Source organism: Acanthopagrus latus, chromosome 13 (genome assembly GCF_904848185.1).
Source record: "Acanthopagrus latus isolate v.2019 chromosome 13, fAcaLat1.1, whole genome shotgun sequence".
Classification (NCBI taxonomy): Eukaryota; Metazoa; Chordata; class Actinopteri; order Spariformes; family Sparidae; genus Acanthopagrus; species Acanthopagrus latus.
In genome coordinates this window covers 14,867,800-14,894,201 of record NC_051051.1, presented here as the reverse complement: position 1 = coordinate 14,894,201, position 26,402 = coordinate 14,867,800, and the positions used below count along the sequence as shown (strand labels likewise).

At 42.2% G+C, this 26,402-nt stretch overlaps 1 protein-coding gene across 10 annotated transcripts in view; it reads left to right on the top strand.

Moving 5' to 3' along the window:
- dscama (Down syndrome cell adhesion molecule a) overlaps positions 1–26,402 on the top strand; it is a 110,143-nt gene that overhangs the window by 62,271 nt on the left and 21,470 nt on the right. For 9 of the 10 annotated variants that reach the window (XM_037120338.1, XM_037120334.1, XM_037120335.1 and 6 more), the window contains 8 exons: positions 14,179–14,325; positions 15,427–15,705; positions 15,911–16,186; positions 16,683–16,979; positions 18,332–18,607; positions 20,151–20,429; positions 20,744–20,863; positions 22,019–22,198. In XM_037120338.1, coding sequence (XP_036976233.1) covers positions 14,179–14,325; positions 15,427–15,705; positions 15,911–16,186; positions 16,683–16,979; positions 18,332–18,607; positions 20,151–20,429; positions 20,744–20,863; positions 22,019–22,198 — 1,854 coding nt within the window. Of the gene's footprint in view, positions 1–14,178; positions 14,326–15,426; positions 15,706–15,910; positions 16,187–16,682; positions 16,980–18,331; positions 18,608–20,150; positions 20,430–20,743; positions 20,864–22,018; positions 22,199–26,402 lie in introns of those variants that run through there. The other variant, XM_037120342.1, reaches the window with a different exon arrangement.

The following is a 26,402-nucleotide window of genomic DNA, read 5'->3' as shown; positions in this document are numbered from 1 at the left end:
TTAAAAATACAAGGAAGAATCACCTGCTGCTGGATTTAGGTATCCTTTATCATCTTGCTTTGGTTCCAGTTTTTCTTTATGGATAGGAAGCGCATGACTCTGACTACGTACAGAAGCACCAATATAGACACCAACTATTCAGACATGTGGATGGTTCCGTTGTCCTTCATAATCAAGCAGTGATCTTTTCAGGTCAGCTAGTTGGGCCTCAGTTACGTCTTCATCTTATCTAAGTAAAGAATAGGACTTATTTGCCAAGACACCCAACCATTGCTACAGAATCTTCCTAATATGAAAGGATTTTAGCTTCATGTTTGCATTGCTCCCATTCTGTGGTTCATCATCTTTAATGGATATCTGCAGATACATCCAACCAAGTCGTACATGTAACTCCAACACTTAGATTTCCCACACCCTACTGTAGCGCAAAAGCAACAGTTGAAGTGTTTCTTAAGATTAGGATTTCTGCTAACACCACTTCTTTGCAACCGTAATACATCAGACAGTCGCAAAGAATAGATTTGGGGGTGAACTGTCCCTTTAAACTTCTTAGCATCAGAATGTTACTTTTGCCATGTGGCCATCTTAGGATTCTGACATTAGCACTGTGTGCAGTGGTACACCGAGTCAATGAATTCTTTGAAACAGTGACTCTTCTCTTGAGTGTCCATCCATCCGTCCCTCCTTCCTCCACCTATGCAGGCTGGTATCTGGTGTTTATGGGCTTCCTCAGCGGGCGGGGTTGTTTAACGAGGGCAGGGGGACAGCATGGCACTAATTGCTGTGTGTGATTTATACCAGGCTGGGACCAGGCATGAGCACAGGCAGACGATGGTACTCTGAGAGCAGCTGCTTCGCCCAATATTTACTTAACCCTCCGCTGGCGGGCCTGGCACTAGTGCCACTGACGATGGGTCTGTGGGGAGTCATTTCAATGCTTAGTATTATGTATAGCAGCAGGGTTGGGGCCATGTTTGGGGACGTGCTCAAAGTGGGAGTGTATACCGTATGGGATGGTAGATTGGAGCAATTAGGGGGAAGACTGTGATTGGTCTCCTGACAGTTTGGCTGCCCGGGAGGAATTGCTGCTAGGTGATATAATCGCGATTATTTTTCAAAATAGTGGGATTCTTTTTTTCTAGCCAGTTTGGCCTCTAAGCCTTGAAAATGTCATAAATATAATATTAATACACAACAAGAGTACATGCTAGCTTAGTTTTTGTCTGCATGAATGAGCAGGAGTCCTCAATGGTGATTAGTAGCGCTTTGAGTGTGGTCCTATATTGAGCAGCATGATTTGTACAGTGTTCACTCTTCTGTCATGTGTTATCAGTGATAGACACTTTCATCCCACGCCTGTCTGCCTGGTTCATCTGGAGTGATAGTCTGAGACATGGTGGGGTTTGCATCCTCAACTCAATTAGTCACACCTCAAGTAAATTAGCGGAACAGGGTGACAAAATGTTCTCCTGTAGAACATAAATAATAGACAAATATTCACACCTTGTGTGAGCTTAATGATCCATTTACACTTCAGCAAATCAAACAAATGCCGGATCATGTTAAGTCCATGAGTAGCCACATGCAAGACCAATGGAAGAAAAAGAAGGGTGGAAAATAAAGGAGGGGAGCCTGATTCTGTCTCCACAGCAACATTGATTGATATTCTTCAGGTGGAGCAGCTGTCAAGCGGCCTGACCACTGCAAGCTAATGCTCTGTGGGGAGAAAGAGAGAGAGGGAAGAGGGGGTGGGGGCACCAAGGAAAAGGCGAGAGATGAAAAGCAAGGAGACAGAGGGGACAGTGACAAAGAAGGCGATGAGGAGGGGAGGGAGATGAAATTGAAAAGTGATGATATAAAGGGAAGGAGGGACATTTTTTATTATGTTGTTAAAGACGCGTCATATCGCCTGTGTTAGTCAGCTGGTTTAGGTTCAGTTTTGCTCTTTTGGTTGCCGTTGTTATCCTTGAAGGTGGTTCATGTTTGTGTTATTCAATATGGTTTTGTACATTATAACTATTGTCCTAAATATACAGTAACATATCCTTACTCAATACACGATTGAGTATGCGGGGGGGCGGGTTGTCTGAATCTGTGTTGTTTGGCCATAAATATCCAGCAGGACTATAAAATGAGTGTAGGTCTGAGTGAAACGACCTTGTAATCTAATTATTGCTACGGCACATTCACAAACCTTTACAAGGAAGTTGGTCAAAAGCCAGTCCTGCTGAGAGAGGAGTATCTATCTGCAGGAATTTTCCTCAGTCTTTTCTTTGTTCTAATGGAGAACACATTAGAGAAGGCTCACATTGTGTTTATATCTGCAGCCATAATCACTCTAATGGGTATACAAAATTATATCCAGCAGATCATCATGAGTATTGTCTGTTTTAGCTTCACTAATCAGAAACATGTTGAAGCAGGTAAAGCAGGCAGCAGTTTGGATAAACAATATCATAGGGTTGATAATCAGCTGTTATGAGGTGAGATGGAGTTTAGTCTGTCTTCTCTCTGTCGTGCTTTCTCACTTTGCATATTTGTCGCAGTGGTAGTAAAGTGTGTTCGCTACAGTATTATACTGTGAAATAATAATAATAATAATTATGTCACATGTACAATATATGATCACTTATATTATAAATATGATGTTTTTAATTACAGAATATGCCTGGCCTGCATACACACACAGATGTTTTAGACCTGCAAGTGGGAGTTATACGAAGCAGTAGTATGTTGGGGTTCACATGAGGATATGAAACACTGTGTACTTATAAGAAATGCAATCTATGCACACCCCCATAAGGTAAAGTCAGACAACGAAGTTTAAAGACCTCTTTTTGTGGATAGATTTTCTTGGATGATTTCACTTGTCGTCAGTATGTTTTACATCACTTTAAAAGGGTTTTGATAGATGTGACGATATCACAATTGGACGCACTGGGATATTAGGATCAGGATAACGTTTCTTCATTCAAGAAAAGCCTTAAAACAGCTAATTTGTGTTGTAGATTATTGGAATTATCTTGCTCTATTGACAGACTCTGATGATCATTTTACAAAAAATCTGGTGAAACTGAACACCGAAGTAAATGTCATGTCAAGATGTAGTTTGTGTAATGTTGTGGATGGAGGCTGCAGCTCCAGGCCATGATCACACAGGGTGACTCATTAGAGAGCAGCACTCTGTCTCTTCACTTTCGTCTACATAATCACTATAATGTGGTTTCAGTCTTTTCATTTATAGGCCGTCATACTCACAGCATGTCAGAGTGGTCTGAACTTGTCAGGATTTCTTTTTGAATTTAGCGTGGGCCATTAGTAAGAAAAATAACTGCTCATCCATTAATAGATGTGGGCTGTCAGTTTGATACAGATTTATGAATGAAAATGTTTATAACTGATGTCTAACAGTCTTTATATCCCCTTTACACTCATTGATGAATTTCTTTTTAAGGTGTAACTGTAGTCAAACCAGTTGTGTATTTTGGCCAGTTTAGTGTGTGCTTCAGCACCATGGAGAGCTCCACTCCTCTCTGGAAGCGAGAGAGATGAACTCTATCCTCTGAGATGTAGTAACAAAAGTTCAGAGGAAAAGATAACATTCAAGAGCATAGAATAAATCTTTTAATAAGGCACTTTTCTATTACTGCTGAATTGGTCATTTATTTATGCGTGTTTCCATTTTTTCGCAGTTGATCAAAGTTGTGTAAGTGCATTTGTCTGCATGATGTCATGGATTTGATTCTACACAACTGTTGCTCTGTGCATTTTGCTTTTGTAATGCTAGTGAAAAAAGGTTGTATTGTGTCCTGCAGACTTATGAATATAAAATAAGTGACAACTGGTCAAAAATGAAAAGACTGGAGACATACAACATAGTTTTAATCATTCACTGAGGTTTGTGAAATTCAGCTGCTTATTTGGAAATTTTTGTGGTTTTACATTTTGTCTCAGTTGACTAAAGTTGTGCAAGTGTATTTGTCTATGCAAATGCAAGAGTTTGATTCAACAAAACAGGTCCCAAAACAGGACTTGTATCATGTAGATTTACTTTGTAAACGTATATCTGAGAACTGAATGCATATTTAAAATTTACATATGAGGGTTTCACTCCAACCAACCGACTGCCGTGAATCATTTGAACCCTTCTGTAACTTTCTGTGACTCTGTCGTCTCATTCAGTCTATTGATATGACTACACAATACAAGAGTTTTCTGAAGCTAGTAGAATGTTACAGCATGACACATTAACATGTATTTAAAGCAAAACTTCCACTTGTAATTATTTTCTCAGACAGGCAGGCTGTAGCCAGACATTTGACAATGTTATCTGAGCTACACCTGACAGGTAGCTCACCTGTCTGTGTGTCTTGACCAGGTTTTAACTGATAGAGTGATGTCAGATATTCACAAACACATTTATTCACCTGGGATACTGTGGTTAATTTTGATAATGAAGTAATAAACATATGGCTACACTGGTAGCCTACTTTTTTTTTTCTTTACAGGAAACAAACAAACCTAGCATCTCTGCATAGATTTTACTGGTTTACCGTATGTAAAATTAAAACAAGCCCATCATTTGAGAGAGTTCAGTAGCACCATGACTCCTGTGATGTGAGAACATCCAGTTGTTACTTGCAAGACTGTTCCCAGCACAGACTTTCTTCATACATTAAGAGTTTTTTTTTCTTCACAGTGGTGATCAAAGTCTCTCTGCGTCTTCGTCTGTGTAAAGCGGTGCACATATGCCTCATCTTGCCACGACCTCCTCCCACTCTCTTTCTCCCACTCCTCTCTACCTTCATCTTTCTCCCACCGCTCTGTCCTTCCCTCCCCTCCTCAGTGTGGCTCCTGAATATTTAATAAGCCTGAATTACTGAGGCCCTCAACTGTAATGACGGGGAAATCAGACAATTAAATCAGAAGGGCTCCGGCTTTAAGTCTCACCTCCCCCAGAGGAGCCAGAGATTATTTAAAGTGGCACACTGTTTGATTATCTAATCCTCCTCTTGCCCCCTCTGCTTTACTCACAGAGCGGCATCGCCTGCTCCACTTGCCACCACAAATTACCATGAAACACCAATGAGCACTGTATTTAAGTCCTTTTCCATAAACGGGAATGTGGTGCAATGAAGTCTCAGGGGAATGGCACTATGGGAGTAACTCTTTTACACTCAGGTTATCACAGTTTAGCAAGGGCTTGAAGGGGTTGTCTTGTTCTCACTTAGGAAATATAATTAACAAGCAGGTTGAGATGTGCGCATTTGCATGAAAAACACATTACTTTGCATTGAAAATGGCCGTCTGTGTCTGAATGTGTGTCAGAGGTATTATGGACATTTTTGCCCAGGTGGCACAAAGGGAATTCAAGCTTTTCCGTTTTTTGTGTGTTTTTTTTTATTTATTATTATTTCTTTTTTCTTCAATTCTCAGCTTTCATCAAGAACAAGAGAAAACAGGAGCATGAAGTGTGTGTGCGTGTGTATGTGTGTAAACAAGCAATTGTACGGGACTCGCTAAGATAACCTTGACCTGCCACGTCGCTCTTTGAAGTGAAAAGCTGCAGGACTGGAAACTCAGCTCGGCTCTTCTTTTGCCTCCAAAACAAAGCCTGTTCTGTTCGGGTTTGACCATCAGTAGAATTGTTGTCAGCTTGACTTATTATCCAGACAAAGTGACGGATTGTGATGGAGTAGATACTAATAGCTTCCTTCATGCCTGCCAGTGCATCACACACACAGAGGTTCTCACAGACAGAGATGAATATTCATGATTATACAGCTGAGGCTCAACACTGGCTCATTTAGTGTTGGCCAGAGAGAGGCCAATGATAGCATTGTAAACACATACCCATCAGGGGTTTAATAGCTCGACTCCAGTACTGGCTAATTACGCCGCACATGCAGCAATACACACACCGCAGATAGAAACACACAGGCACAGATTTGAAAGCTATTGTGGCAGAGATTTCCCTCCTCACTTTTGATTCAGCAGACAAACATTTGTCTGGTAGATAAAAAAAAAAAAAAGTGCTCACACAGCTGCCTCCGAACAGTCTGCTGGAGAATAGAGACATCCTGTCAGACTGTGTCACTGTCTGCCAAATAAGTCCTGTGCAAATAAACTCGATTCTTACGCTGCCCATTGTTTGATTCTGTTTAGATTAGATGCGATAGAGTTTCATTGGTCTGTCTACACCAGTTGTGCCTGCAGTTTGCTGAACATCCGAGCAGTGCTTCATAATGGACAGAGATGCTGACAATGACTTAAAGGGAAATTCTGTAGCGTTGCATCGTGGAAAACAAAATGGAGAAAGCCATTTGTGGCTACAGTGAGAATCTGATAAACTGTGATGTCACTTGAGTCAGCAGTGGTGGGAGTTGTGGAGTTAGAAAGAAGTGAATTCACCCGCCGTCTGTAGACCATTTCTCATCTTTACTTGAGGCTAACAGCTCAAAGCTACACTAGCCATTACTGAATGCGCAGAAGAAAAAAAGCTTGGTATTTCTGGTTCTGTGGGTCAATTTTGAACCTTATTTTTTCTGTAAATTGTAAACCATGACGTAGTCAATCACAGCCAACACTCTGACTGTCATATTAAACTGACACGACAGCTGCCCCTGATGTGTCCGAAATGTAGTTTTAAGCAAAATAATTTACCTTAAAAAAACATCTTATACTGTTAAAGGTTGTATTCTTAAAATGTTCAACCTTAAACCTTGTAGCAGTGAACATTTGCCATCTGAACAACCCATCATGAATCATTACATTTTTTTTCTTCTCCTTTTTATGTATCCTTTCATATCTCAATCTCAGATGTCTTGCAGAACATCGCTGTGAGGACAGACAGTATCTAAAATCTCTCCTGCTTTTAACACGACAGAGGAATGTGGGGCAGCGTTGAGGCCAAGTGCCTCAGGGTTTAAGCTTCCCTGTTGCCTCCTGATTTGAATATCGTTCAGCGTCCATTTGCATCTAGTTTTAATAGCGGTTTATTCAGTCAAGCAGAAGATGACATCTTTATCTGTGGTTGACATATGAGGCCGTTAGCCTCAGGCTAGCGTGTGTCTAGTTAATGAGCAGAGGGATGCTGCCGCTGATTAGGAGCGGCAATAAAAACGCTCAGCCTTCTAGTCTGACTCAACTGTGTAGTGAGCAGAGAGGGTCTAGACCCAGATAGGCTGCTTCGAGTTTGTAGTCCAGGTGTGATGAGAAATTAGGCCAGTTGCTTGGTTTGTGTGTGTGTTTCTGTAGTTCTGTATTTGTGCAGTTACGGGGTCCCAATATACTCCCAACTCCTTATAGAATGGAGAGAGAGTTTTACACGTTTTCCTGGTCATGTGTTTCCCTCTTTGTATGCCTGTCTGCAGTTTTAAGGTGCAGGGTGTTTACAGCAGTGTTCAGTTGAGTCTGGTGTCTACAGGATCAGTAGCAACTTGTCTCAGAAATAGATAACTGCACCTTCTCAACCTGAATTTATGGACTATAATCAACTACATGTTTACACCTACCTACCAACTACCTTTTTTACATCTTCGTTAAGGCTGCAAGTAACAACTGTTTTCATCCTTGATTAATCTGCTAATCATTTTCTCAATAAATGGATTCATTGTTTGGTCTAATAAAGTCAAATGCATTAGAGTATTCAGTTTGATATCACAAAGAGCAATTTGGTATATTTGAGAGGCTTAAACAAACAAAGAAACACATACACATTTTATATATATATTTACTTTAAAGTGAGACAGTGATAAGGATTAAAATATCTCTTTCCATTGTGCGGTGCGTCTAAGCAAAGAAACATTTGACTGGACAGTCTACATGTGCGTGTTTCCACCTCTCCACCATTTACAGTACTGGGAATATTGCTTGCTAAGCGAATGGTGGCCAGTGAGTTGCCATGGCAACCGCAGCAGCTGTCAGTGTGGCTCCTGTAAGAATGACAAATGATTTTTATTAGAGGGGCTCTAAATTGGTGGGATCCCCCTCTCCATAGAGATGCTTATCCCAGCCTGATCAAACTGGAGTCACTCTGCCAATAACTCTGACCAGGCCTAATTACAACACAGGCCCTCCTGGGCTCATCATACACTCATTATTACTCACAGACTGCACCCGCAATTCTGGCGCCAGTCACTGTGTGACATTTTCATAGTGGGGAACAATGTGGCGTCGCATATGGCGCTATAATGGCTGCAGTCTCAGATTGTTAGAGATCGTCTTTGCAAAATTTTATTGTTACTTAATGGGAATTAAATTTGGCAGCGCTTCTCATAGATGGAGCGATGCAAGAAATCATTTGGTGAAATTTTAACTCTTAAGGGCTGATCACACCAAGAACAATAACTATAACAATATCAACAACTCATCAGTACACATCACTATAACAACAGTTATGGTGGAGAATAATTCTCCTGGAATCACTTTCAGAGCAATTTGTTGAACGGTAGAAACACTGACAGCCAATCAAAATCCATCTCATTTTACAGGGCCTTCAACTAGCCTAAATTTGGGGTCATTTTACTCAAAAATAATGTTGCAGGAGTGCTTATAATATTGTTTCATGACTCTATCTTACCACTTTTATGTAAACTCAATTGGCAACTGGCAATTAAGAAACATTGTTTCACTCATTAAACACTTGAGTAAAGGTATAGTATGCAAATGCAAATTACACATAACAGATTGTCATTTCTTCCAGAGACATACTGCCATACAGTCTTTGGTGCTGATAGGGTCTCGTTCTCTCCTTATTGATGTCCTCTTTGATGATTGCCATGATAACTGATGTCGACTAACATCGTGCTGGATTCTCTTCATCTGTTTCATCTTTGAAAATGTTCCTAAAACCATACCCTTTTGTTTCTTTTTTTTTTGGGGGGGGGGGATGTCTGTCACAGCTCATCAGCATCTGTCTTCCTAAGCTGCCAACACAGCTGAAGCGCTCATTGCTTGCTTGTTGTCACCGTTAACAGAAACGTATGTTTCATTGGTGTGGATGCTGAAATCATAATTATTATTATAGTTCTGGTTCATGTTCCCAAATCATTTTAACTGTTAACATCTGCTTGTCATATCTATTTGTATTTATATATTTGTTCCTCAGTGTGATCACAAAAACATACATAATCTCTCCTCAAATCTATGCAACACACGCTTGTTTTTCTTTTATTTATCCACCACCTGAAGAAGATTTTTTAAATCGGCTCTGGATGCAGATAGGTGTCGGTTTGTCAGTGTGCAGCTGTACAAGCAGCATGGGTTATACTTTCTTGTGTCAGGCTGTATGACATTGAGTGGCCAAGGTTACGGTGACACCGTAGGCCCTGGCTGTCTCCAGGGACCTCACTCCACTTGCTAATACACTCCAAGACAGTTGCACAGTGGGGACACTGCCAGCAGAGTGATGAGGAAGCAATTTTTATCTGCATTGTTTAGCTGACTCCACGGGTTGCCCTTAAGTGGCATCCAGACTGTTGGTGTTGATAGGTCAGACCATTCAAAGTTCTTCCGAGTCGGAGGATTGCAGGTTGTTCAAGGTCATAAGAAAAACTGATGGGTCTCCTTTTTTTTTCTCAGTTAACAAAAAGAGTCAGGGGCATAGAAATAGGCTCTATTAATGTTCCTATGTTTTCAAAAGAATTCTGTCTTGGAAAAATAACACTTGCTGCAAAGACATACATAGATATACGCGAATGTGTGTTTGGATCATGTCACAATATCTTTCCATCATGGCATGTGCAGCGCTTTGCTTTTCAAACAGCATATTTGATGAACAGACAGACAAGAAACAGAGAGGTTCCTGTTGAGATCTTGTCAGACAGACAGGGCTGACATTTTTTTTGATAATTGCTCTGCCTAGCCATGATCTGAATTAGCATATGAAAGTTGTGTCTTTTTTCCCTTCACTGGGAGCGCATAGCTGTAAGCTAATTTGTAAGTCATTTTAGATGATAGAGAGTGGTTGTATCCCAGAGGTGCTCTTTCCCTCTTGATCCTTTATTTTCTCTCCCTCTCCCTCTATCTCTTCTCTCCCTCCTCCCATCTCATCTCTCCTCCACTCATGTCTCAATTATAGAATATTGAAATGACTCAGGCAGCCGAGGTAACTCTTTCAGCTGTTTTGAGGCAGATGGTCACTCAGCAAGCATAGGTCAAAGTGCTCAACTATGTCATCTCGTGCCATTGTCTTCCACCTTATTGGAAATCCGTCTCTCTTAGTCCTTGTCACGCATTAAGTTAACCTGTGTGTCAAGTAACAACACATCCACGCTAGTCCTATCCTTGGTGAAAAGTGCAAGTGGTGTTGTAATGTGGCCGAGATTCAGCCTCATCTCATCGTCACTATTATATGTCTCATGAGCAATTTAGGTTTCAGTGAAGAACTGCAAGGCCTCTAAATTTGAATGAACAAAGAGTCTACTCGCAGGCTCAGTGTGGCTTATATGGAGATTAATTGAAGCTATTGAGTGTGGATCCACAGAAAGAGACTTGTGTTTGTGGCACCGTCGATGCCAAAGCAGCTGGGCGAGCCGAGGACGGGAAGAGGAGACGACTGATAGTCCAGCAAGCCACCTGGGGTGAAGTGAAGCCATAGTTTGAGAAATATACACTAATACGCCCAGGTGTGGACACAAACGCATGCACATATGTCTAGCATGTTAACACACGCGCGCGCGTGCACACACTGCAAGAACAGTGGAGGCTGTCTCTCAGGCGATGTTAGTATGCAGTAGGTGGAGCAGAGAGGAGCGAGGAAAAGCGTAGTGGAGCGCCTTCGATCGTTATTATTGACCATTCCTCCATGCAGCTGTATGCTGCATAAACACATTCACACTCACACATGCGTTCACACACACAAAGGCTTTAATATGCAGACACACAAGCCAGTGGGATTTGAGATAACTGCAGTGGTACGAGAATACACAGAAATGCCCTCAGCTTACAAGGACATGCACATAGAGTACAGCAATGTAGGCCTGCAGCTCTATGAGAGACACTTAATTCTGTTTGATGGTACTGAGCACGATGAAAGAAATAGAGTCCGACCAAGAATCAAGAATATGATCAAAAACAATAACCTAAGACATTTAGATATTTTATATTTTTAGATTAAAGGTGCAGTTTGTAAGAATTGGCAACACATCAGATGGGAGCTCGAAGCATCATGGGAGTGTTGGTTTTTTTTTTGTTTTTTTGTTTTTTTGTTTTTTTTACACTACTGCTAGTTCAGTCGCTTTTGGCCTTTAAAGGAGCAGGGGCTAGTAGGTTAGCATGCTAACCACAGTAAATATCTCTCCAACAACACACAGATGTCATAACATCAAAACTGTCATTTCCCTGCATTCTGTTAATTGTTAGTTCTTACAAATTCTTACATATTGCACCTTTAATACCAACCACATTTTGTTCTCATTGCAGTGGTTAAAGAATTGTCACCTGTTAATTTACCTCCAGAGGTGGACAACTGTTATTACTGGCATTCATATTATTTGCCTTTTCCAAACTTCTACATTTTTCAGGCATTGCAGTGGTCAGCAGTTTACATAGAAAGTCGTCAAATTTCTCATTTTCATGAAGCTGTGGTAGTAGTTCAGGCTTAAATGCTTATAATGATGTACATTATGTGTATAGTGGAAGCAGAAACGCATAAACAAGACTTTACTTTGAGCTACCTCTGGGGTCATGCATACTGCGGGGTCAGATATTGGAAACTGCAGTGTTTTGGATATCAAACATATAATCCTCTGAGAGATCCCCATTCTGTTCAGTGAGAAATTCACTTATAATCCAGAGTCAGTTTGATTTGTTCAGAGACATACACACGCACGCACACACACACACACACACACACACACACACACACACACACACATGCACGCGCACACACACGTTAAAACACATAACATGCATTCAAAACACAGGCATACTCCCCTCTCTTCCAACCCTGGCTTTTTGTCACAGTGACAGGCACTCTGTTCTAATGAAAGCTCATCCCTCTCATTCATAAGCCTGCCTTGTCAACTTTTGATCCCAGCCAACTTTCAGAGGGAAAGCAGGGGGGGGAGAAGATGCAAAGAGGAGCTTGCTCTCCTGTTTTTCTTTGATATCTGCTTTTTCTGAATCATCCCCTTCCTTGAAAATGAAATGGTTTTGCTACCAGCAAAATGTCAATTTCATAACATTCCCTGGCTTGTCTTTGTTGTATGATAAAGGAGTACAGACACAGACATGTGTGTGAAATCTCCTGCCATCCGTCATTTTACTGCTGGTTGTTGGTCATAGGCACACTAGAGCTTCTTGACCAAGAGTTGAAAAACTCCTCCAGGTTATCAAGTCCATGGTCTCTCATTTCTAACTAGGTCATCACGTGCTTACAATAGCATTCTCACTACCCTCCTCTGTGTATTCCTCCCTCTCCTCTGTTTTCTCCACCCATTTCTCTCCGATCTCTCATTCATCCCTTTATTATTGCGCCATTACAATAATCTCTAAAGGTGTTAGAAATCATGTCAATCACTGCATCCACATTGTGTGATTGTGAGAAGTTCCAAGATAGTTTTCCAAGTATTACCAAAGATTTAGCTCATTTTGTGCTGAAAGAGTCATTTCCCAAAAGATTTCTTGTTATATTTAAAAGATCAATGAATAGGGCCTGTAAAGACCAAATGTTGTTATTTATTGTTGGAGTTGTTGCAGATAACACTGTTAATACAATGATCACAGGTTCCACTTTTACACCTCTTGTCATTACTTTAGCATGCAATATGCAGTCATCTGTACCAGTACTATAAATCTGTGTTAAACTGTCATGACAGGACTAAATGAGAGTAATTCAAAACCCCATAAAATCTACGCTATGATATCTCTACCAATATTGCCAGAATCCCCCAATGTACGGCAGCCCCATTTGATCCAAGGCCCAGATAGGCTTCTCCATCATCGATGACATGAAATACCCCGGCAGCCACCGGCTACAGCACACATCACTCCTCATAAACACTGACTACCTCTCTCTACTTCCATGTGTTCACACAAATTAGCATAACATCGGCATGATATTAGCACATCCGACTTGCATAGCCATGGCTTATCAAAGCGCTCTGTGATCCCTGGTTCCCTGTGCTTTAGTCTGGAGCAGAGAAAGAAAGAGAAACTGAGAGAGAGAGAGAGACAGAGAGTTTCCCCCCAGAGAGAGAGGGAGAAGAGAGCGATGAGCTACATGATAACGAGCTGTGTTACACCGCTACACAACACACAGCCTTGTCACAGCGCCTCAGAGCTGTGCTGAGCTAAATGGGCTGCAGCAGATGTTTGGTGACTACAATCACAGAGCTGCGTGCCTCACTTGACTTGCAAATATTTGCTAAGAGACTTCAAAATTGGATTTTTCTGTATTTTCTTCTTTTAGAATGTGTAAGTTAGTGATTCCAGTGCATATGAATGAACACACACAGTACGTTCTCTTCTCACACCGTAGGACTGCAGAATATTTATTTGTTATACTGTAAAATACTGGTTGTCTCCTGTGATGAAATCTGGAGGCAATTCATGCTTTGTTTGTTCCTTTCATGTGTCACACACACTGTTCCAGACACCGCTAGTTAGATTTTGGCAAAACATAGAGGCAGTGTATTTGATCCAACTGGGCTTATTCAGGATTACACTGATTGGTTGTCGGGGTCCAGTGGTGTGGGTAAAATCTAGGTGATATTTGTGTTACTGTTTGGTTAGTGAGTGGCTTCACCAGTAGAAGGCAATATGTATTTATATGTATCAGAATGTCTGTAGTGGTGAAAAAAATGCATCCAGACTACACTTTCTTTTTATGAAACTCTTATTGCACCAGACAGTCAAGCTGAGAGGGGATCAATGAAATGAAAAGTGCTGATGGCTCCTGCACTCGAAGTCTGCAGGCCTTACGTGTTCTCACAGACATGCTTTTCAACAGTGTTCAACATTATACTGACTGACCAGAGGCAAAGTTCAGTATTTACAGGTCCTACCGTATAACAGTGACATATTTGGTGCTGATTGGCCCTTAGATAGTTAGAATGTTCAGAGGAGCTGTCACTCGAAAATGGTTCCATTACCACCTGTACTGTAACTGTTCAAACTTGTACGACACATCAATAATGTGCAGTGTATTAATAGTTTTTATTAATTTTTTTGCAGTGTCACGGTTTCTCATCACATCCACGGGAGCCCTGTATATCCTGGATGTGCAAATGGAGGATGGGCTGTACAACTACAGGTGTATGACACGCCATCGATACACAGGAGAGACCCGACAGAGCAATAGCGCCCGCCTCATTGTCTCAGGTAAGAGAAGCAACAGTGTTAACTAACACCCTGCCATATGACGTCATCTACCGTTTATGAAGTAGATGATGTTATACTTGACTATAAAAGACACAAATAAACCAGCTAATGTGAACCATAAAAATGACACCAAACTATAACATGCATGAAACCTTATTTTCTTAACCTTGTTTGTTTGTATCTCATTTCATTTTGAGCGTGACTGTTCAATTGAGCTGGTTTCAAAAACAGTGTATGCAAAATGACAGCAGACCATATGGAAATAAATGTGCGCTTGTTAGAAAAGATCCGGAAAAGCTGACTAGAACAGAGACTGACATGAGAAAACACATGAATTAAAGAGGGGATGACATGTGATAAAGGTCATTAGATCTGTGCCAACACTGGTTAGGGAGAGGGCTTCGGGACAGAAAATGCCCTTCTCTCCTTAAACCGTGAAGGGGCACTCTGATTTTAAAGATGAAGATCATTTTATTCGTCAAGAGGAGTAAAACTCAACTCGTGAAACAGTTGTGCAGTGCGTTCTGTAGCTGTGATGGGGACATAGAAATGTAACCCTGCTGGTGTCATCAGGGTCATCTCAGATTGGGCCAGACAACTGGTTTGTGTTTTGAACTTGGGACCTGTAAGTGCCAAGCAAGCTAGATCTCAACCAAAGACACTATTGAGCTGCATTATAGAAATTGTGGCATCAACTTTTTTTGGTGCTTGAACAATACTACCATACTACTAAATAGCTTGGCCTCCAATGCTTCAATTTTGACCTTACCTGTAGTGATTAATTGCTCTCCCCTATGAGATAAAAGATTTGTGTGATTATGTGGGATTTTGTGGTATCTTTCCATAGTTTTAAAGAGACTTTTAGCGCGCCATAGGTTCTGGAGCAAGAGGGTGTGCCAGTTCACCTACCATGAAACATCAGGCACACTCAATAGACTCTTCACTACAAAATATTAGCCTTTTGCCAGAGATCAGTACAAAGGGAATAAATAGACACATTCTATTCCACACACCGATCCCGCTTTAAGCTCTTTGTATTACATGGTATGTATCAGAATTCATTCAGCTGACCTCCTACTCTACCCTATATCCCCCCCTCAGACCCCACCAACTCAGCGCCCCACATCCTGGACAGCTTTGAGCGCCGTGAGGTGATGGCATCTCACCGAGTGGAGTTGCCCTGCAAGGCCTCTGGTCACCCCGCACCCAAATACCGCTGGCTGAAGGACAACCGGCCGCTGGAGCCCGACACACGCTTCAGACAGAGTGTGACAGGCCTGCTGATAGAGAGAGCCCAGTCCAGCGACACAGGGACATATGTGTGCGAGGTGTGGAATGGATATGGCAATGCTGAGGTGGTTGGCAGGCTGCTGGTCAAAGGTCAGTGCTCATGGGCTGTTGATTTTTATCAGTGTTTATAATGACTCAATACAGGAACCATCTAGGAATCTAGAGATGCTGCTTCAGATTTTGCTCCTAATTTTTTATCTTTCACTGGTAAAATAATTATAATGCCTTGGTACAACTAAAGAAAACAGTCTTCTATTAGAAGCAGCTGATGAGCTCTTACCTCTCCAACCTGCAGAGCCCCTGAAGGTCATAGTGAGCCCGCGGAAGGTGAAGGGCAGCGTGGGAAGCCAGGTTTCACTGTCCTGTGGCGTAACCGGCTCCGAGGAGTACCAGCTGTCCTGGTACCGCAACGGGGAGCTCATCTACCCGAGTAACAGCGTACGCATGACGGGCCAAAACAGGGAGAACCTGGTCATGGCTGGTATGGCCAAGAGCGACGGAGGAGCCTATCAGTGCTTCGCCAGACACGGCAAGATGTCTGCCCAGGACTTTGTTCAAGTCATACTGGAAGGTCAGAATTCACAGTGATCTTACTGGAGGCCTGTGGGTTGGATCATTCAGTGCTTTATTTGGATAAGTAACTAAATGTATTGTCTTTCTTTTACGTGCACGGGTATATGTGTGCACACGTGAATCCAAACTGTGTGTCTGTGTTCATGTTCACTAGACAGTGTACGTAGTATAGAGTGCTGCAGTACAGCTTATCTTTATTAGATTTTCTCTGAGAGGCTTGCTTACTGTTACACAAGCTGGGTTGCTGCAGTGTCTGCCTCCCATGACCGCACCAATATAAGGAGAGTATAGATAATCAATGAGGTTGTGGAGCCAGAGAAAGCAGCGGTATTAATTTGCTTTTAATATAGCAGGCTTGAAAGAATCACAGCGAGAAAGCAAATCAGTCTCGATATTCTTGTTTTAAAAAAGCCTCAGATATGTTTTTCTAATCATCTATCATCACTAAACTAATAAAATGTGCCTCACCTTTTGCTTCTCCTTCTGCTGCCCAGATGGAACCCCCAAGATCCTGGCTTCATTCAGCGAGAAGGTCTACAACATCAACGAGTTTGTGTCGCTGTCGTGCACGGTGAAGGGCACGCCGGAGCCCCGGGTAACGTGGACTTTGGACGACGAGCCCGTGGTACGGGACAGCCGCCACCGCATCTCCCACTACACCAACACCGAGGGCCACGTGGTCAGCCATCTGAACATCAGCCAGACCCAGGTGCCTGACGGAGGGGTGTATCGCTGCATCTGCAACAACTCGGCTGGGACAGTTTCCTACCAGGCGCGAATAAACGTAAGAGGTGCTTGTCAGATCAACTCTTCCAACACACCATCACATACACACATCAGCATGTCTTGATTTGTTCTGTTTTGTAAATTTTTTAATTGGCTATGTTTAAAGTGTCCGGATGTGCAGATGCTGAAAGAATGCCTGACTAAGTTTGTCAAGAGGTTTTCATTTGCAGACATCAGACGTGTTGCAAGTTCCTCTTACATTCAAAAACCTGCTTCTGTAGCCTCAGAATGCGACACTCCTGTGGCAGCACCTATCATCAGTCATTGGTGGTAACTTTTCTATTGCCCTGCTTCTTAGCCAACACCTGCTGATAGCTATATATTGGAACGCCATTAGGGTGATTTAGTGTTGTTACCGGTGTATATGACTGTAGCGCTATCTGCTCTCTACAGGGACATGCTTGGCTGGATTATTGTTGTCATGTAGCAGTAATATGGGAGCGCTCAAGCTTTCCGTTCTTGGTGCAAGGCTATTAGTATTTCTGTATTGCATAGAGGGAAAGGTACTTTCTGTACACTGATTGGTTTAATTTGATTGTGTTCATTCTTGCATGTTGTGAGGCTAAATAGGGGGATCCTCTAGCCCTTAAGCGAGGGTCCATGGATGCTGAATGCAGCCAAGCAATGAAGATAAATCTCCACAGGTGCCATTGCAGAGAAAGTGTAATGACTGTTTCTCACATCGTTGGCTCCTTAATCGTGCTAAAGAGAGTAGCAACCCAGGATATGCTTGTGCTCAAAGTACACTACAGAGCCTAGTTAAACTGTCTTCTACAGTGCTTTAAAGAGAAGCCTAATAGTCCATTTCCCTGATAGACACTGAGCTATGGAAGCCTATTGGCTATTCTGTTGGTTTTTCACAAGTGTGTGTGAAAGCCGGCAACATGGGTAATGGTTTTGATAATAGCTTCATGAGTGGAGAAAGGGAACATTCCAATCTAATGCTTGTCAGAGGCAATCACAGTCGGCACCAAAGAGGTGGGAGCGATAGGTAATATTCACTACAGTCTGAAATAGAAGGGTACATGAGTCCCTGGTTCTGACAAGGCAGAAAGCACACTTGATGTGAGGGAAATAGAGCAGAATGGGTCCACTGGTAATGATTCTGAGCCTGATTTGCTTTTTTGAGTTGTTAGATGCCATTGAGTGTATTCTTGGATGTCTTAGTCAGGCAATTCCAAATAAACTTTCAAATAAATCTTGGTAATGTTTGATTTCTTACTATCAGAATGAATCAAGACATGTAAACTTTGTGGTGTCTCGAAAACACACACAACACAGCACAGCTATCTTTTATACCACCCCCCCTGCCTCAAAATCATTTTAAGAGAGTTGTCTCTCCAATGTGTCCTTCAAGGGCCTGCCAGCATCAGACCAATGAAAAACCTCACTGCCATCGCTGGCCGGGACATGTACATCCACTGCCGTGTCATTGGCTACCCCTACTACTCCATCAAGTGGTACAAGGACTCCAATTTGCTGCCATACAACCACCGGCAGCGGGCCTTCGAGAACAACGGCACCCTGAAGCTGTTTGATGTGCAGAAGGATGTGGATGAAGGAGAGTACACGTGTAATGTGCTGGTGCAGCCCCAGCTCTCCACACACCAGAGTGTCTATGTTACTGTGAAAGGTATTGACCTCAGTGCTATGTCTTCACTTACAGTTCCAAGGTTGTCCTTTCCATTTAAGGCTTAGGCAAGGCACATGAGCTGTTTTGGGCACCACCTAAGAGAAATGAATGTAAAATCAATGTGAGAGCATTAAAACTGACTAAATGACAGATCTAACAATTGTAATTAATCCCCAGTGAACATTTCCTCAGCAAGTCAGTGTGTTATCTGCTGTAGCTTTCCCAATATTTGTACACATAATAAAATTATGTAAAATTGCATATTTTCTTAATTGAAAAAGTAAAAACTTTTTGGGGGTGGACCTCCAAACCCAGCCAAATATGTGCCCAGAAGTCCTCCACAAACCAAGGAAAAACATTGACTCCATGGCCTGGACTTTATTGTTGGAAAAATAAAATTAGTTGCTGTTGCTGTCTGTAATCATGGGTACCCTGTCAGTATAATTACCAATCTAAAGAGTTATTTAAGCAGTTTATGCTAGTTACTTGAGATGTACATTCACTGTGTCATACACCAGTATTTGGTGAGTACACTTGTGTGTGCTCCATCATTAATCTCTCAGTCTGTGAATACTAACACAGAATCACTTCATCAGTCTGAGCGCTGACCCTGTGTCTTTCCATCTGGCGCACATGCCGTACATCACGTTTAAAAGATACATTAAAGCATCACTTTGGTATCTACTTTTCCTTGTCGCAGAAAACACAGATATGCAGAGGAATATTTGTATATCACAATCTGTAAAAAAAAAAAAAAAAAACCACACACACATCACTGATAGCAAAACACCATCTCCATCATCCCGGCCAGCTTATCTGGGCCTCATCTGAATATGTAGCGGTGCTGAGCCGAGCCACATTATGATAACCTCAGATGGCTCTCTTTCTTCAATGACGCTGCATAATTTGAAATGTCGGATGGGCCAACTCCCCCTCCTCTCTCTCTCTCTGTCTCTGGCGGGTCCTGACGTGCTAAGGAGTATGCGAGGGGGAAATCACACAGCGTAGACAAAGCTATGCCGCCATTCCGCCTCGGCTAATTTGCCTCTCGGCTGCTTAGCATTCCACCGCTGCCGAGAGGGAATCCCCAGGAGCCTATTATGCCTATTTTGTTGTGAATTAAATAAGCGCTGAAGTGCCGCTTATTCCAATGTTATTTTAAATCATTAATTTTCCAAAGCATCTGGTTCTCACGATGGCTACAGTGTCCCCAGAGAGCGAAAAGAGAGTGAGGGAGAATGTTATATGCATGTTGTTTGAGAGAGAATTCAGCCGCTCTACTTTAGGAGAGTTAATAAAATATTTCTGTCATTCCTGCAGAATCGCAGCATAATGTATCAATACTGAACAAGGTGATAAAGAGAGAATTATGTATAATGAGTTTCTCTGGGAGTGCTTTATGAAGTAGCTCAACCATGTCATTTATAAACCTGTTGTTTTTTTATATGTATGGGAATTGTGATTGATTTAGAACAACATTTGATGTTGTTGAATGTAAATCATAAGCATGTAGTGAAAATGAATTTGCATGTCTCTCTCTCAGTCCCACCGACCATCCACCCATTCGAGTTCCCTCGGTTTTCCATCGGCCAGCGAGTCTTCATCCCTTGCGTGGTCATGTCCGGTGACCAACCCGTCTTCATCACCTGGCAGAAGGACGGCCGGCCAATCCCGGCCAGCCTCGGCGTCACCATAGACAACATAGACTTCACCAGCTCCCTGCGCATCTCCAACCTCACGCTGATGCACAACGGCAACTACACCTGCATCGCACGCAACCAGGCTGCGGCCGTGGAGCACCAGAGCCAGCTCATTGTCCGAGGTGAGGAGGAGGAGACGGCTGGAGGTTTGGAGGTGGTGGTGGAGATAGAAGAGGGAAAGGGGTATGAAGGCTGTAAATTACAAGTGTGTTAAGTCACTTGCTATCAAAAGTTTCAGGGAGAAAACTGGATGAGTGCTGATAACAGTGTGAGTGTCAGATATTTAGATTACTAAAAGTTGTTCACCCAGCTGTTATTTTTTTGTTAGGTAATACTGATCTTTGATTTTACTTGATCTTGAGGTCATACACAGTGAGTTGTTTGGTGTCATATATTGGTTTTGAGAAATATAATCTAATGGCTGCTTGACTTGCAGTTCCTCCCAAATTTGTGGTGCAACCTAAGGACCAAGATGGCATCTATGGAAAAGCAGTAATACTGAACTGCTCTGCTGAAGGCTATCCTGTTCCTACCATCCAGTGGGAGTACTCTAAAGGTAAACACACATGTTAATAAACATGTACATGTATGCCATGTACAGACATGTATTAGATGCTGTTGTATAAACAAGTGTTCCTTCCAGGTTTGGTTCCACAAGTTTGCAAAGACCTTTAACTGGATAACTTGCCTGCCTGTTCTTTTGACCAACATGCTGAATTGTATGTTAAGATTTTCTGTCCTCCGGCAACTTTATTCTCTGCGGTAGCTGATCTTTTTACAAATGCCAACACAGCAAACAGAATGTCCACAGCCTTGAGGTTGTATGCATAATACCACCCACCTCAAGTCCAAAGCACTGTGAGATAAGAAACAGCAGCAGCTCAAGGAAGAGCTTCATATTTCTCTGAAAGTAGGAAATAGGTTGACGGTTATGTAACCACTAAACTTACATTATCCCTTCGCGGCTGGACACAATAACAGTGTCTTTTGAAATCAGACATCTTACATCGGTACCAACATGAATATCCATTACTTTAATTATTTTCCGATCTTACAGTATTACAGTACGTTACATGACAGAGGCTTATATTAGCATAAAATTAGATAAATATATTCTTGGTACCAAGAAGATGAATCCTATTGATGTTTCCTCTTGCTACACCAGCAGGTCAAAATGTTCACTTATGCTATGAAATATGTCAACATCTACACTGCAGATTGGCAGAAGATTTGATTCAGACTTTCATTGGTTCCCAGATGATGATATGTGATCCTCTCACTTTTGCTTTAAATAATTTTAAAAAATCTTGGTATCTGATACAGTAGGTTTAACCATAAAAACTAAGAATTCACATACAGTATTACAACTGTGGGCTAGGCCAGACAGGTACAGTGAGTACACAGTTACTTCAAATGATAAAGGTGTAATTTATGTCCTTTTTCTCATAATGCCATAATGCATATTGCGAGGCTGATATGATCACATTCCAATGTTGTTCTTTAATGACGCCTCAATGTCTCAAAGACCATCTGTTTTAGCTGTGTTAGCATACTTAATAAAGTCATAGGCAGTATTGAACCACCCTTTTTATAGCATATTTTAGCAGGGTTTCAGTGATTGGCCAAGGCTAGTTCTAAAATTTTAGACTTTTCTGAGATAATGTAGTAAAAGATGGTGCTGATTAACATCTCACTCTGTGCTCTCTGACAGGCGCTGGGGTCCCTCAGTTCAAACCCATCGCCCTCAACTCAGGCTTTCGGATCGAGGTGCTGGTCAATGGTTCTCTGTTCATCAAGCACGTGCTGGAAGAAGACAGTGGCTTCTACCTGTGTAGAGTCAGCAACGACGTAGGAGCTGATGTCAGCAAGTCTATGTATCTCAATGTCAAAAGTAAGTCACATGGGTAAACATCATCTAAAACCTAAGACTGTAAATGTATAATTTGCTGCCAAGGTGCTGCAGACAGGAGTGTCAGCATTAGATTATCGCTGTTGAGGGTTATGTATGTAGTGAAATATTCATTTACAGTGACAATTATTACAAACAATTATAAGTCACACTTGATTTTATTGAGTCAAATCTCCTTACTATACTCTGACTGTTCATGCTCAGTGTGGCTGGTAACATTCAAGTCAAAAGTTCAACATATAGCGCAAAGGTTAAGTGAGTTAAGCTGGAGTCGGCTTTGTCTGTGACAGTCAGGCCACCAGCAACATATCGCCATGGTATTTGCTTCGTGCTTTGTGCCTGAATGAATCCCACGAAAGCAACGCACACAGCCACTGCGACTGCATCTCTTGGAAAAAGTACAGCATTTATCCGCTGTGTGGCCAAGGACTTAACTCCCCTCCATTAAGCCCTGAATTCTGCATGCGGGCATGAGCTTCCATGTGGAAAAGAGGGCTGAGTGACAGAGGAAAAGGGGGCTTGGAGTTGCAATAGGTTATCCATGCCTGTTTCCCGGCCTGTCTTATTATTTTCCTTTATCAAGTTCATTTCTGTTACTCTCCTACAGCCCAAATAGATGATCCTACCTTTATGTTTACAAGAGATGCAGACACGTTTTATGCTTGCTTGTGAACCCCTCCCTTCATGTCTGACCAATATTATATTTGTTGAGCCGCCATGGTCTGATTACCATAACGTTATCAAAGGCATGGAGCTAACACCCATCATTCTCGCACATACATGTAATACAGCTATGGATTTACTTTTGACAGGTTTGAACCAATCAGAGATCCTGACCAGGACAAACAAATGACTTTAAAGGTTGTAATATTTAGGCGTGTTCTGTACATTAATCATTACATGCATGATACAGAAATCAAGCATGATCTTTTGCAGAGTTGCTATTTTAATTCATGTAATTCTGACACATTTCAATGTTTACTTCCTACTTCCTAAGTGTTTTTGTTGTAATAGTCTTTTTTTAACAGGAATACTGCCCTCTTCAGGTTGAATGAACATAAAATAAATCAAGAAAGACCAATACAAGATTTAATTCACAGCAGCTTTCCTAAGATGGTGTTGGTAAAAGCCTAGACAGTCTACAGACAACACCATGTCACAAATAATGTATATCTGAATTCCACAAAAGTAACACAGTTGTGCGAGTTTGAGCTTGTGCTCGTGGTTGTGGATTTTGCGTGTGTGTGATCTCCAGCCAGTCCTCTGTGGCTGGGTGCTCATTTTGATCAGTCACTGCTAGATGAGGCTTATGCCCCCGTGGCTCTTATCAAGCCAGAGCAGAGTACTCCCTGCTGAGTGTCTCACTGTCTGCCAGCCACAGCCAAATAGGCTACCGCTCCTTCGTGACCCCTCCTGCCTGACTCCAGCCTATCATGCTCTCTCACATACAAACATACTTGCACAAAGACACAGAGACACCAACTCTCAGTGCAGTTCCTTATGCCATTCAAGTGTGATCTACAATCAGTTATCTTTGGAGATATTCCTTTGAATATTTTTTTGTAATACTGTGCAAGATGCTACAGTAGCGATGAAACGTTCTTCATGTTCTAAAATTGTTCAAATTCTTCGCCTTAACTAGAATTGGAGCTTCTCACTGTTCAAGTTCTTCATTACTCAGCTGCAGAGAAAGCTTCTTAATACATTTCTTTAATGTATTTATTTTTGAAACTGTTGTGTGGATTGTAAATATAATCTTTAACACAATTTTTCAAATTTAGCCCTTAACCTTTCGATACATAGTGCTTCATTGTGTCATTTTAGGTTAAAACATCATATGCCAGGAGCTTGTGGCAAGATGTTTATATACCCCTCTCAGAATAAAGCTTCAACCATCATAACTTGATGACACCATCTTAACTCTCCATATTTAGGTGTGGTCAACTGCATCTGCATTATAATTATGGAAAAAAACATCTCAGAGAATTTATGAACTAGCTTCACTGGTATGACAGACTTAGATTATCCAGGTCATTGTCATATGATCATTGAAAAACAAACATGCTACAAGATTTTCAACAACTGATTATTGATCTTTGTCTTTTATGTCTTACACGTGTGTGTGTGTGTGTGTGTGTGTGTGTGTGTGTGTGTCAGCTGTCCCTTAGGTGCACACTCCGCTCCTGTAGTGACAGGCTGTTGTTGTGATAGTTGTTCTGTCCTGATTTGTGTCTCTTTGCTCTCTGTAGTAACCTGAATCTCCCTGGGCGCCAGGGGAGCCACACCTCACCCTATCCCCTGTGTGTGTGTGTGAGTGAGTGCAGACAACCAGCTCATTAACCCTTAAAGCCTCTCCATGTGCTTAGTAGGCAGAGTAGAGTTGAGCCTGTACGGTCCACTCTTAACGTCTGAGGCTGTAATGCTCAGTACTGTTGGACTCTGTGATGTTCTGTACACTCTGTGCCGCTTTTATGTTGTTTATCCAGGCAGGCCTACACCACTTGAGCAGCGGCAGCTACTTAAGAGGCTTAGGAGCCAATTAGGGAGGCACACAAGCTGACACATGCTGAAGTCCTCACGTGATGGATAGTATGATCTTCGCTGTGTATTATTGGCTGTCCTAGTGTGGCTTGATGTATCAGTAAACAAACTGTGGAAAATCAATAGATTCAATCAGATCTCTGAGATGTATAGTATAGACGCATGCATTGTCAGTATGCAATGAGGTCATACGTGTGACACAGGTGAGAAAACAAGCTCATAAGCACACACAAAGACATTTGCACGCAAAGCCCAGCACACGTTAATGCAAAGACAGAATGTAAAGGCAGAGATACAGCGCAGCACAGTGCAGCCATTACGAAAGAATAATGGGCCGGGCGGCTAATGCAGTGGTTTGGATAGATCCCATTCTGCCAGGCTATTGTGGTGGACTCCCCGGGAAATGAATTGCAGCTATTGTGATGTCCTAGCTTGGCACTTTCATTGTTATGAGTGTCTGTGCATAGGCTAATGTCTCGTCATAATACACCATGCATCATCCTGTATGAACACCACCACTGCACTAACAGCCAGCAGAAATTGCTTGCACTCACTGCACCAGGATTAAGTTGCGTACGTCTGCATGTGTGAGCGCGCGCAGATGCACTTGTGTTTATGTTTGTTTTTCTTTCAAGTGCTTCTTTATAGGAGTAGTAATCACTGTCACGGCACTGGCTGCAGGTGGAGGCTTATACAAATGATTTTTATGCAATTTCCAGTCAAGCATCCCTACCTCCAAAACAGATGCAATTCAGTCAATTCATTACCAATCCACAGCGGATGCTATCACAGTCAGTCAACAGCCACTCAATGTTTATCAGGGCCAATTAAGACCAATCAAGCCTATTAGACATCATAATGTCGGCAGACACAGTGATGAGGGCAGAGCACTTAATGAGGCTTCACTGAACAGAAGTGGTAAATGGTCTTGTGGTCACTGAGCAGTCTCCCAAGCACAGCGTCCCTCAGACAACCATAAGGAAGACCACTCTTCCTCTGATCTTTAATTCTTTCATCTTATTTACTCATCTGCATCCAGGCCCCTTCCCTCCCTCTGTCCTTCCCTCCCTTCCTCCCTCCTCTGCACAGAAGCCCACCCAGTCTGCAGGCATACATTTGGTATCATGCTCCATGTCCAAGCCAATTGTGCAGCTAAGGGAATTATTTCAGTACATTGCAGGCGGCCAGTGAACCAGTCATCTTTGTGCTTTCGCCACAGAGCTCTCCCCTCCCCCCCACATCCACGTTGTCTCTTCCCCAGCGCCCACTTACAGTGTGCCTCCAGGGCAGGGAGCTATACGCATCCCAGCTAGCCCTCTCTTGTCTGGCCCTCATGGCCCCATTGAGCTGGGGCGCCCTGTGGCTGCAGCAGCAGCAGTGACACAGTGTGGGGTGAAATGTAGACTAGCATCCCAGTGCGCTCAACATGGGTGATACTATGATGAGGCCAGCTCATCTGCAAACAAGATAACACAACAGAGGGGTTTTTTTAAATTACATTTTCTTGCAAATATACAACTATGTTAAGTCCTGAAATCCACTGTTGTACTGGTTGGTAACATTGCAATAATCAGCAATAGTTTTATTTATGACAAATAGATGAAAATCTGTGAAGTTAGACAACTGACTTAACAGTGGCTGATTG